The following is a 13,859-nucleotide window of genomic DNA, read 5'->3' on the forward strand; positions in this document are numbered from 1 at the left end:
AGCCCAGTGAAGTTGACATAAAATGAACCATTACAGGATCATTCTGCAACTTAGTTTTCTCGCTTAACGTTTCCTGTAATCCCTTCCATGTCAGCTTGTACAGAATGACCTCATCTATAATAAGAATGTATTATTCTTTGTTTAACCATTTCCCTACTGATGGACATGAACACTGTTACCTTTTTTGACATTACAAATAATGCTGAGATAATATCCTTCTCCATGCCTTCTTGTGAACACAAGCATTTGTTTCTTTAGAAGAGAGGGACATGAAGTATGAAATTGCTGAGTCATGGATGGGGTGGGCATTTTAGATTGTTAACAGATGTTGGCAATTTGCCCTCCAAAGCAAACTTGAAAATTTTAAATGAGCTCAATCTGAGATGAACTACATTTTTTTAAGGAAAAGGCAGTCATCCATAGTACTATTCTGTACACAGGTGTGTGACTGTCAAGGTGAGTGGCACACAAAAATTTAATGAAAGTCAAAGTACTGAGAGAGAGAGCTGCTAAAACAGATCTGAGGCTGTTCTGACCTCGTTACTCACCTGTGCTATGATTTGCATTGGGGTGGGAAAGGATGGAGATGAGGCCTGGGAGGCGTTTATGTGTTGATTCCTGGTCCCTTCATGGGAGTGATTATTCACAGGAAAATCATCCCTATCACAGGAAAAAGGCAGAGAACTGCTCTCTTTGGCACTAAAGACTATGATCTCAGAACCAAAATAATTATCTTGGAGAAACTGGCAATGAAAAAAAAAAAAAAGCCAGATGGTTTAAAAAGAACAAATATTGGCTCCCTTGTGAATTCTAGAAACCATAGAAATTGATGTTACTCCCTGGCAAATCCTAGAGTGGATTCTTAAAAAGATGGTTGGAAGCCTTTGAAAACAAAAGCTTGAGCCCCAGAAACCTGCAGAAGTTCATGAAGAACAAGCGAGACCTACTGTGTTCTTACACAGGATTATGGGACAGGGTTACAGGCCACAGTAGGTTTCAGTTACAGAAAAGCATCCCATCAAGGCTTTCATGTAAATACAATGGAGGAATGAAGGGTGGAACAACAGAATCCACTGCAGAATGGTTTGGGTTAGCATAAGGCACTGGAGGAGAGATTCCTGCAGTGCGCCAAGGACTGTGTCCTTGATCCAGGCTGTTTGCCATTGAGACCAGTCAGGAGCCACCATACATGTGAAACCTTCAGGGAAGGCAAGGCTGGAAGATCCCCAGAATGAAGAATGATATAAATATGATCAGAAATGTCTTGACAGGCTGGGGAAATGGGCAGAAGCAATTTCCAGTATGAGATAAAATGGGAGTCAGTTCAACAAAAGACTGAATACGCAGGCAGAGAGTGGAGAAAAGCTGACTCCAGAGCCTCATGACAAAGTGCGGGGTTACAGAGGCTGTTACAATGCCCCCAAGTCATTCTACCTGCAGCTCTACTCACAGAAGTCCAAGTCCACCTTGACAGAACTCAAGTCTTTGCAGGTAACAGCTGCTTTCTAGGATGCTCATGCCCTTCTGACCTCACCAACTGAGCATGGCAAGGGTGAGCTGTATGTGTTTATGTAAGTTAGACCCATGATCCTAATTACATGTCTTAATTTAAATGATTTAAAAGCATGTAAACTATAAGTGCAAAAAAAAGTTGTTTCTCAAAAAACTAAGTTGAATTCCTTGAAGAGACTCCACAAAGAACAATCACTAAAAGGTAACAACCGTGGTTGAATTAGGTATGTGTGGGAGTAGGGCGGGGGCACTAGAAAGACTAGAAAAAAATGAAAACAGAAGGATTCTGCAGTCGGATTCCATTGATACTTTAAAGAAACTGACACTGGACATTGTAGATAGCACACTTTGGGTGTGGTTTACCTGAGAAAGATGAAGTAGAACTTTACTTGAGCAGACACTAAAAAAGATTGGCAAATGACATGTATTTACATACTTTACATTAAAATAAAATGTAAGATAGGAATCTGATTTTCTTTGGGTCTCTTTGACTTTTTCAATTAACCCACCAGCCATCATACCAACTGCATCAGCTATAAATGCTTTTTCTACTCTCTTATGTTCAATTCTGGCACCAAATTTCATAGTAAGCACTGATGTTCTAGAATATATTCCAGGAAGAGGGATAAACATGGAAAAAGCTCTATGGCTCAAGCAGCACGTGGTGGTGTCTGTGAGGTCTGATGGGTGTCAGGCTCAAAGAGACACAGATTCAGAGGGAAGAAGAGGGTCTCTGTATTTTGTTCTTTACCTATTCACCTATGTAGTTTTTTCCTTTCCTTTCCGAGAATTACCCTTTCTGCTCACACACTAGACTGTAAACTCAAAGAAAGTAAACAAAATACCTGTTACAAATGCCCTATGGATAGACATTTATCTTACAACTGCCTTTAATTTTAGGCCGTAGGTTTCCAACTCATCAAAATGCAATTGTTTGCATTTGACTCTACAGGTTCCCTAGCCCAACCTCCTCGGTGCTTTTAGCATAAGACGAAGACAATGCGGGGAGGATCGGTCTCACCAATGACACCAGGCGACTGACACAGAAAACAGTACGTAGTGAGGGCCTACTATGTGCTAGGTTCTACATTCACAACTTTTTAATATAGTTTCTCTTTTAATTCTCATCAGCTTTGAGAGGTTGCTACCAGTATCCCCATTTATACAACTGAAAATAGAAAGACAGTGCCGGGGGCGGTTTACTTTTCACATACTCCATCACTCAGCTGGGAATTAGAGAGGCAGGATGCACACTCAGGCCAGACTCTGGAATCTACATTCTTTTGCCAACATGCTACACCGTCCACACACTATGTTTTCATGTGTGCATATGTGTGTGCGCATGCACAATGCACGTGCAGAGAGAAGGAAGCCAGTGAGACAGGGTGGAATTGGAATGGCACATCTACACAGAGCTGGAGAATCAGCACAGGGGGAGTCAAGAGGCAGGAAAGGGACAGACCAGTTCCCACTGTGAGACTGAGAAGGAGCTGGTCAGGGATATTTTGTGGTCAGAGCTCTAGGGATTACAGGCCTGCCTGGGAGGACAGTGGTTACCAGAAATTCAGGATCAACCAGAAGCCAAAAGGGACCTGCTCAGGGCTTAAAAAGGAAAAATCTTTCCCAGAGGCCAAAAGAGTGGGGAAAAGAAGTAGCTGGGTCTCGAGGGTAGAAGGCGTGAGAGCTGGAAAAATACCCCCAGCCTTAGAGAGGGGCAGGCAGGAGAGGAGAGAGCTGTGAGCAAGAGTCAGGGTCTGATGGAGCCTCTTCAAAGAGCTGAGCTGTGGGTGAACATATCCTGGACTGGACATTGCTGGGCTGTGCTGGTAACAGAGCTATCTATATTTAGTGCCTCTAAGACAGGGATTCTCAAGGTGGGGTTCCCACACCAGCAGCATCAGCTCACTTGAAAATATTTTAGAAATGCAAATTCTTGGGCCCCATCTCAGAGCCACTGTTATACACTTAATGTTTTATATCCTCCCAAAATGCAGACGTTGAGGCTCTAGGCACTAGTGTGGCTGTATTTGGAGATGGAGCCTCTACAGAAGTAATTAAAGTTAAATGAAGTCATAAGGGTGGGGCCCTGATCCAACAGAATTAGTGTCCTTCTAAGAAGAGACACCAGAGAGCCCCCCCCCGACATTTGCGTGCTCAGAGGCAAGGCCATGTGAGGCTACAACGAGAAGGAAGCCATCTGCAAGCCAGGAGGAGACCCCTCACCAGAAACCAAACCCTCCTAGAACCTTGATCTTGGACTTTTCAGCCTCCAGAACTGACAGGAAATAAATTTCTGTTGTCTAATCCATCTAGTATGGTATTTTGTTATGGTAGCCCAAGCAGACTAAGACTCCTATTGAATAGGAAACTAGGAGTACAGCCTGGATACATGTGTTTTAAAAAGCTCTCCAGGTGATTCTGATACAAGCTCAGTTTTGAGAAACACTAGTCTGCGTTGGGCTGAACCAAAAAGCTGAACCAGAAAGGACAAATAAGTAACAATGATAGATTACAACAGGAGCTGTGACAGGCTCATGCCCAGAGTTACGAGAACACAGAGGAGGGGTCTTTCACCCTGCAGGTGGTGACCTAAGAGCTGACTCTTGAAGGTTGCTTCCACCAGCTGCAAAGAGGAAGAGAAACCCATAAACCAAGGAGTGCGGTCTTGCTACAAGATCTCTCCTCCATCTGCTCTCAGAAGATGTCAATCTCAGAAGCTGTGTTAGCCTCAATGCATGGAGCAGAATCTTGAGAGCACTGAACAGCACTGGCAGTGAGGCTGAAGGTACGGAGGATGCCCAAGTCACCTCCTTTGACACAGTTCTGTCCCCCAGGTGTTGGCATTCCAGGCCTCTGATGGGAGTGGCAGCCTTGAGGATCTCAGAAATGCCTTCAGGTCTGTCTTTCACTGTCTTGGTGAATAGCACACAGCCTCCTTCCACCAGCACCAATCTCCCTATCAAACAGTAGCTTGGCCAACCTTGGTTTTCTCTCCTGAATATAATTTTTCATTCTTGACAACAAAGCCAGGCTGAGAATTTTCCAAATCTTTAAGTTCTGCTTCCCTTTTGATTATAAACTCCATTTTCAGTTTGTTTCTCTCTTCCTGCATTTTACTGTCAGCAGCCAAGAGCAGCTACACTGCACCCTGAACACTTGGCTTAGAGATTTCTTCCACCAAATATCCTAGTTTATCCCTCTTTGGTTCTGCCTTCCACAAAGCACTAGGACATGAACACAATTCAGCCAAGTTCTCTGCCACTTTATAACAAGGATGGCCTTTCCTCCAGGTTCCAGTACCTCGTTCCTCATTTCCATCTAAGACCTCATTAGAACGGCCTTTACTGTCTGTATTTCTACCAACATTCTGATCATGACTACTTAGATAATTTCTGAGAAGTCTGAGGCTCTCTCTACAGCTCTCCTCTTCTTCTGAGCCCTCAACAGAATCACCTTAACAATCCATTCACAGCAATCTAGGCTCTTTCTAACATGTATCTCCAAACTCTTCCAGTGTCTACCCATTACCCAGTTCCAAAGTCATTTCCACGCTTTCACGTATTTGTTCCAGCAACAGCCCCACTTCTCGGTACCAATTTCTGTCTCAGTGGATTCCTACTGCTGTAATAATATACCACAGGCTGGGCAATTTATAAACAATAGAAATTTATTTCTCACATTTCTGGAGGCTGGCAAGTCCAAGATCAGGCATCTTGACACTGACCAAAAGGTTCAGTGTCTGGCAAAGGCCCATTCCTCATAGATGGTGCCAGGTAGGTGTCCCTGCATGGTGCAAGGTGGAAGGCCAAAAAGGGGAGGCAGTGTCTGCAGCCTCTTTTCTAAGGACATTCATCCCATCCATGAGGGCAGAGCCTTCCCAGCCTCATCATTCCTGGGGTCCCACCTTTCAAATCCACCATCTTGTGGGGTACGATTCCAACATGAATTCTGGAGGACAACAAACGTTCAAGCCACAGCAGAAGCTCATGCTACTAAAGGGAGCAAGAGTCAACGTCAACTACATGAAATTTGGGGATGCTCCAGAATCACCAAAGGAAACAGCAAGTCTGATGACTCATACAGGGAAACTTGGTGAACAACAACATCACAACCATCAATTCACTGTCATCATGCTCATGAAAATTAAGAAAAATTTGTTTCTGCCTAACTAGATACTAGCCACACCATTATATTATAATGTGAAACGTAGTAAGACAATGGCCCATCCAGTATTTGGCCCTAAGTGGCCAAACGTAGTTAAGACAATGGCCCATCCAGTATTTGGCCATAAGTGGCCATCCATGAATGGCCCATAAGCATTTATGCTAGTAAATACTTACAACTGGCTCTCTAGGTGAAAGAAAACCCAATTTCTAGAGTTTGCCAGTTCCCATGGTGTAAATACTTCCACCATGGACAGTTTCAAACTACCAATCTACTTTCACTGAACGAGAAGTTGGAAACAGATACACAGGACTGGCTGAGATGGTGCATACCACTGGGCCTGTCACAGGTCTTTAAAACCCACTTTTTCCCAAAAAGATTCCTGGGGAAAAGCCAAGGCAGCATTCCTGAAATGCAGAGGGCTCCACAAACATCATCAAATAGATTGCAGCATAAAAATAAGAGGTCAGGAGGAAAAATGTTTAAACATCTGAGAAATAAATAAAACTGACAAACCTAGTGGAAACCAAGCTACATATTGAGGAAAAGTTTCTGAATCAATGTTCATCTTTCCTGTACTAACTTCTTAACCCATAAAATTGACTTTTTTTGAATTAAAAAGAGAGCTGTGTCCTTATTTCAGCTTTAACCCTGTCTTCCCCCACAAACACTTTGTACAGTATCCATTCACTTCAGTTACACATCAAGATCACAATTAGCTCCAAAGGCTGAAGAAAGACAAGTCACTGTGGTGCTTTTCCCTCGCTCATGTCATTCGATCACACAAGACCAGAGACACCTGTGACAGTGGCGTCTGTACCCTGGTTCTTAAAATGGAGTGAGCCTCACAACCTCCTGCAGGTCTTGCTAAAATGCAGACTGCCAGGCCCCACCCCCAGGGGGTTCAGCAGATCTGGGGTGGGGCCCAGGAGTCTTCATTTCTAAAAGCTTCCCACATGATGCTGATGCTACTGGTCCTGGAGTCACACTGATTTTTAAGAACCATTTTATAGCTGATTTTGGATCACTGCCATCAAGTCATCTTTTTTGAGGAACCACAGAGCCCTCCCTTAACAGACATTTTAATATACAGACAGCAGGAATTTTACACACGTCCCCATGGCCTGCCAATCACTCGGCACAGGCACATGTTTGGGGTGCAGCCATGCATCACTACTGTTACAGCCAAATGTTACAGAGCAAACTGAATGCTGGCTGCTCAGTCCTTAAGATCCTCAACTCCTGGCATTTCATATTTCACCACCACCTGGAGCCTTCACTCCACCACACATGGTGGGCTGCGTGACCTGCCCAGCTTATAGTTGAGAAAGGACAGGGTCCTGAGAGGTGACAGGACCTGCTCATGCTTGCTCGGCATCTTGGACTGAGCCTTACTTTTTCTGCATCGCATTTCTAGTTAGGAGCCTGGACGCGAGAGACACCATGGGCAGCAGGGTCACACAGGAGTAACTGGTGGAGCTGATCTCACACCAGGTCATCACCTGGTTCCCTCCCTCAGGACTTCTTGCCTCTATGCTAACCAGCGCTGGATGCTGTGATTTTCCAACTCCTGCTTCTGACGATTCCAGTTCATCTGGGTACTCCATTGCTATCACATTTGCAAGCAGCTACTTCCCATCCCTGTTTAGACACAGCACGCCCCCAACAGCCTTGCTCCTCACTTCACCCGTGCTGGGAACCATTGCAGCTTCAAAGCTGAGTAACAGTATCCTGGGGGGCATCCAGCTCAACCCCCTACCCCATCTCCACCACAATAACTAGGCAAGGGACTGCCTCGAGCGGCTATCTAGAGGGTCCCAGCACCCCACACTCCTCATGAAGAGGTGTATCCATGTCTGTCTTCCCTTGCCCTGGAGAGCCCGGCTTGGCAGAGGGCCTCACAGCAATGGCAATCCTGTGTTCTTCCAAGGCATTCAGAAATCAGTTCTCTATGTCCATGTCCAGGCGCAATAGCTCATGCCTGTAATCCCAGCACTTTGGGAGGCCAAGGCAGGCAGATCACTTGAGGTCAGGAGCTTGAGACCAGCCTGGCCAACATGGTAAAAGCCTGTCTTTACTAAAAACACAAAAATTAGCTGGCGTGGTGGCAGATGCCTGTAGTCCTAGTTACTCTGGAGGCCGCGGCAGGAGAATCGCTTGAACCCAGAAGGCAGAGGTTGCAAAGAGCCAAGAATGCATCACTGCACTCCAGCCTAGGCAACAAGAGCGAGCCTCTATCTCAAACAAACAAACAAACACTAAGCGATCAGTTCTCTATGTCCAAGTAGCTTCTCCCTTTATAACCCAGACACTGTGTATACAAGAGACTAAAGTCCATGCTTCCGTAGTTTGAACAATGCCTTATGGGTACACACTAGTGAATGTTAGAAGTCAATTAGCTCCTCCAAAGTCCCAGTGGAACATGGTTTGAGGAACTCCCCTGCCCACAGCAATTTGGTGGCCTCATGAGTCAACATTTCTCAAATACATTCTTCAGCACTTAATGTATAATCTTGGACCAGGGACCTAACCTCTGTGTGCCTCAGTTTCCTCATCTATAAAACAGGCAATAACAGTATTTACTTAAAAGCCTTATTGTGCAGATTAGGTGGGCTCACGTGCATAACTCTGAGGATAGCTGGCAGAGGGATCCACAGGGTCTGGCTCCGATAACAATGCTGCTCTGATTATTAGAGAAGCCACAAACTATGTGGCCTCATTTATATCACTTCGAGTTGTCAGTTACATGCAAATTAATGAAAGATAACTGTCTGTCCACCAAATGGCCAGGGAGGCACCTGCAATGTGTTTTTCCAGCAGAGAGGGAAGCGCGGGGCCCACGCCTACCTGGGGTTGGGAAAAGAGGGGAATGAAAGGACTAAGGGGGTCCTTCTGGAACCTATCAGGTCAACTCCCTCTCAGAAGAAAGCCACAGCTGAGCAACAGCCCCACAGACAGATTGAACAGGCGGACAAAACAACTGCTGTCTAAACAAAAGAAGCAGGGCTGCCAACCCCACACTTACTTCCAGGACTGTCCATTGTTCAACCACAATAGCATCGTAGCCCTGTATGGTTTTGCTATCTTCATTGGAAACAGCTTCAAAGATGAATACTCCATCTGTCAAGCCCTGTAAGGAATCTGTGGAAAAAGAAAGAGGCGGGGGTTTGTAAACCGTCCGTGGCAGAAGTCTTCTAAGCAGTAAACATTTCTACTGCATTCATTAATAATCCCAATCAGAACATCTTTTCAGCATGTTAATTAACGAAGGCACACGCAGCCATAGAGTCTATCTAGCCCTATCAGAATGAATGAGGCTAATTTACCTCACAGTTTTGAATAATATCCTTGATTTTATGAGCCCAAATTTCATTGTTAGCAATCACCATTTGATTTCACGCCTTTACCTTCCTTTTCATGCTCCAGCATCAGGATGCACTGGGGAGAACTTACCCAGGGTAAAACACAGTCATTAGAGATAGTTTTTAGAAGGAAACTATATTTAGGTGAGAAGGTTTTTTTTTTTTTTTTTTTTTTTTTAAGGGAAGAGATATAACACACCAGATCTGAGTTTGTCAGACACATTCTAGATGCGTTAATTCTTGGAAGTTCATGCGATACGGGCTTCTGTCCAGACCACATTTTAGGCAGCTCTTGTCAAGAGGTGGAATTTGGGGGAGGGGGAATTTTCCTAAATAATTTACAACTGGAAATATTTCCCTGGGCACTGCTCTAGTCAATGTACCAGGTTCGGAGCTCTGTACAATTCGACAAGTATACATGAAATGTATAGCATGACTGAGAACTGCCTCAGGCAATGAGGGCAAAAAGAAATAAAGAACAGGTCAGGCCGAGTGGCTCATGCCTGTGATCCCAGCACTTTGGGAGGCTGAGGTGGGCGGATTGCCTGAGCTCAGGAGTTTGAGACCAGCCTGGGCAACACGGTGAAACCCCATCTCTACTAAAATACAAAAAGTTAGCTGGGTGTGGCAGTGTGTGCCTATAATCCCAGCTACTTGGGAGGCTGAAGCAGAATTGCTTGAAGTGGGGAGGTGGAGGTTGCACTGAGCCAAGATCGTGCCACTGTACTCCAGCCTGGGTGACAGAGTGAGACTCCGTCTCAAAAAAAAAAAAGGAAATACAGAACAGAGTCCCTGCCCCTACAGAATACACTAAGGGAAGCATCTTTTGCCCCTTTGTTTTGTGCATGGCTCCTAAATGTCCTAGGTTAATTCTGATAAGGGATCTGGGGAAAGAATGACTTAGAAGCAAGCGGTCTGGGGCTAGGCTCTGTCACAAAAGGTGATGTGACTCTTTCAAGGGCTTGGTCTCTTTTCTATAAAATGGGATTATGGAGAGGCAATCTCTCTTGGTTCCTAGATTCTATGCTATAAACACTGCTCAATCATAATATTATGAACTGAATGGTGTCCTCCCAAAATTCATATGTTGAAACCCTAACCCTCAATGTGACTATATTTGAAGACAGAGCCTTTAGGAAGGTAATTAAGGTTAAATGATGTTCTAGTCCTCATTTAAGTAGAGTGGGATGGGGCCTTAGTCCAATAGGACTTGTGTCCTTATTAGAAGAGGAGGAGAAACCAGAGCCCTCTCTCTCCCTCTCCTGGCGTGTGTCAAGAGGAAAAGCCACATGAGAACACAGCAGGAAGGTGGCTGTCTACAAACCAGGAAGAGAGCCTCAGCCAGAAACTGAAGTTGCTGAAACCGAGACCATGGACTTCTAGCCTCTAGAGCTGAGAGAAAATAAATGTCTGTTGTTTAAGCCACCCAGTGTGTAGTATTTTGTTATGACAGTCCTGGCAAACTAACACACTTACAAAGCACATTTCAATGATATGCTCTTTAAAAGGACAATTTTTAACAGGAAAAATCTATAATAACGTGACCTTTTTTTTTTCCCCCACAGGGAGGGAAGGAACACAAATTCAGAAAGTCCTCTGAGTCACGCTGGAGTTCCTAGAACTGCCAGTATTTTCTAGGAGTCACAAAGAAAAAGACTGAAAAGCGTGAATATATAACAATCTTTAGTTTTTGTCTTCCAACAGACCCCACAAACAAAAGGTCATCAGCATAAGAAAATTATTTGCAACAACAATAACAAAAATAAAGGCTAAGCACGTTTGCTTCGGCAGCACATATACAAAAATAAAGGCTAAGCTTAATATTCTTATATATAAAAAGCTTTAACAGATAGTTAAAATACTAAAACACCGGCCGGGCGCGGTGGCTCACGCCTATAATCCCAGCAATTTCGGAGGCCGAGGCGGGTGGATCATGAGGTCAAGAGATCGAGATCATCCTGGTCAACACGGTGAAACCCCGTCTCTACTAAAAATACAAAAATTAGCTGGGCATGGTGGCGCGTGCCTGTAATCCCAGCTACTCAGGAGGCTGAGGCAGGAGAATTGCCTGAACCCAGGAGGCGGAGGTTGCGGTGAGCCAAGATCGCGCCATTGCACTCCAGCCTGGGTAACAAGAGCGAAACTCCGTCTCAAAAAAAAAACAAAAAACTAAAACACCATTAGAAACAAAGGGCATAAACTAGCAATTAATTAGCTCTCTTTCTCTTTCCATGGCCAATAAACACTGGAAAAAAAAAATTGCACTATCTTTTGTTTGTTTGAGATGGATGGAGTATCACTCTCTCTCTTAGACTGGAGTGCAGTGGCACAATCATGGCTCACTGCAGCCCTAACCTCCCGGTCCACGTGATCCTCCCACCACAGCCTCCGAGCAGCTGGGACCACAGGCACGTGCCAGCACACCCAGCTCATTTTTGTATTATTTGTAGAGATGGGGGTCTCACTGCGTTGCTCAGGCTAGTCTCGGACCGCTGGACTCATGATCCTCAGCCTCCCAAGGTGCTGGGATTACAGACATGAGCCATCGCTCCAGGCCTCAACTTCTTTTTTATTTAACAAACTGACAAATTTTGAAAAGACAATTCCCACTGTGGTAAAGGTATGATGATATGGGAAAGTTTACAGTGCTTAAGGGAATTTTAACTATATAATCTTTCTAGAAAGCAATTTAACAATGTTGCAGGAGCTTGCCACACAAGGCCCATCCTCTTTCACCTGGAAATCTGACCTTTCTTGTCTATCCTGAGGTAATTACCTCCAACACCATCAAATATCCACCTACGAGCATTACTTACAAAATTACTTAAACACTTAATCTAAATGTTCAACAATCCAAATATTTAACCATAGCAAAACAGTTAAATTTGTAGCTTTATGTACAGTTAATACTAGGCTATCCCTAAATATCATGGGAACTTAATGATTCAGAAAAATTACTTAGATACAATATTATGGAGAAAAAAGTAGGATATAAAACTACCATATGAGCTCAATATGGATTTTTATGTTCAAAAGGTTTAGACAGACTTTAAGGAAATATACAAAATGCCAGCAGCCGTTATAAGTGGTAGAATTACATACAATTTGAGTTTTCTGTTATATCCTTTTCTGCAAGGTTATTAGCAAGTTAATGCAGGTATAATACAAGTCAATGGACAACACAGAGGACAATTTCCTTTTTCTCTCCTCTACAAGGCTCTTGAAGGCATAACTAGATTCAAAGAGTTGTTTAAAACTATCAGGAGATGATTTTAGTATAAATATATATAATAAATATATATATATATAATATATCTAAATCTATAATATTTAGATTATATTTAGTATAATCTAAATAGAAAGAACTTTCCTTAGAGGAACCTAAAAATGGTAAGATAGAGCCTCAGAAGGGTGAGTGGCATGTTACTAGAGACACTCAAACTTACCCTGAATAACCTTCCAGCCATTCATTACTGGGATACCTACTGGGAAACTATGACATGCCACATACTCTTGTAGTCACTGGAGACCTCACAAACCACAAGACAAAGTCCCTGCCACCATGAAGCTTACCTTGCAGTGGAAGAGGAAGACAATAACATAATGTCCAGGTGACAAATGCTATAAAAATACCAAGTGCACCAAGGGGAGTGTGAAGGTGGACACAGCGGTGGCAGCTATTTTTGAAAAAGGCATCAGGGTAGGGCTCCCCACTTTGAGTGAACTAAGCAAGCAAGGGATTTGGATCTGCAGGGTTTGAGAGTTTCAGGAGGAAGGGACAGCCAGCCTGACATGCAGAGTGAATGAGTGACAGACAAGGACCAGGTGAGCAGCAGAATCAGGAGAAAAGGTGGTTAAGACTAAATTGACTGGTGGGGAGGCCAGCCACTTAGGGCTCTGCTCATCTCACTTGCTTGGCCAATGCGATATTAGTAGAGGCCAAAAAGCACATGTGTGGTTGAGCTAGGCCTCTTCTGTCTTTGCCAGTATGTTGAGAGGGCATACTCCAGCTAGCCACTTGGTTCTAGGGAGACAGGACAAATGGAGCAGAGCTGCTCCAGTGGAGCCCAGTTGAGCCTCAACAGAGCTGCTCCAGCCAACCCCAAAATCTGCCAGAGTAAATCATCACCATTGTGAGCCAATGAGTTCTGAACTTGTTTGTTACACAGCATTATTGGAGTAATAGCTGACTGACACAATGCCCAATCTAGACCTAAAAAACAAGACCACTATACTTTGCTTAGCCTGGGTCCTTATTCCAGAATAATAGGAAGGCCTAAATGGTTCAACAAACCATGGCTACAAGGGTAATAAGCACAGCAGCCTTATCCTGATATTATCCCAACATAAGATAATTCTCCCTTTCAAGTAAGAGCCCTATGGGTAAACCAGTAACATGCTCCAGTTTCTTACTTGTCTCCTATCCTGAGAGTCAGTTATCAAACAGCCTCAGCAAGTGCTAAGCTTGCCTCTGTTGTCTGCTTTGCTAAAAAGTTTCCCCGATTGCTTATTCCATGGCCTCCTAAGAGACACTTTCATAGGTGATCAGGGAAAACCAGCTGCTGTACAGCTAAATCACATCACAAGTATTCCGGGGTCAAAGGTGAGCACGGACCATAGTCCAGCTCACTTTTTAAGTTCTGGGTAATGCTCCAGGAGTCCATCTGGAGCCCCTATCACAGTAGGGATGCCCTAAAAGACCCCTTTGAGTAAAGCCTTCCCTAGTCTTGACCTGGGGATACTTGAGACTGGAAGATACTCGATGATTCCATCAGGATTATGTCAACACAGCACATATTTCCTCAAGACTTCTACAAAAAT

General features: G+C 44.1%; 1 protein-coding gene across 5 annotated transcripts in view; it reads right to left on the reverse strand.

Annotated features, from left to right (window-relative positions):
• The window catches only part of RFTN1 (raftlin, lipid raft linker 1), a 206,483-nt gene that overhangs the window by 32,599 nt on the left and 160,025 nt on the right, over positions 1-13,859 (reverse strand). For all 5 annotated transcript variants that reach the window (XM_017522502.1, XM_017522503.2, XM_037736225.1 and 2 more), the window contains exon 7: positions 8,702-8,817. In XM_017522502.1, the coding sequence (XP_017377991.1) occupies positions 8,702-8,817 (116 nt within the window). The remainder of the gene's footprint in view (positions 1-8,701; positions 8,818-13,859) is intronic.

This window comes from Cebus imitator, unplaced genomic scaffold (assembly GCF_001604975.1).
Source record: "Cebus imitator isolate Cc_AM_T3 unplaced genomic scaffold, Cebus_imitator-1.0 Scaffold24, whole genome shotgun sequence".
NCBI classification, from domain to species: Eukaryota; Metazoa; Chordata; class Mammalia; order Primates; family Cebidae; genus Cebus; species Cebus imitator.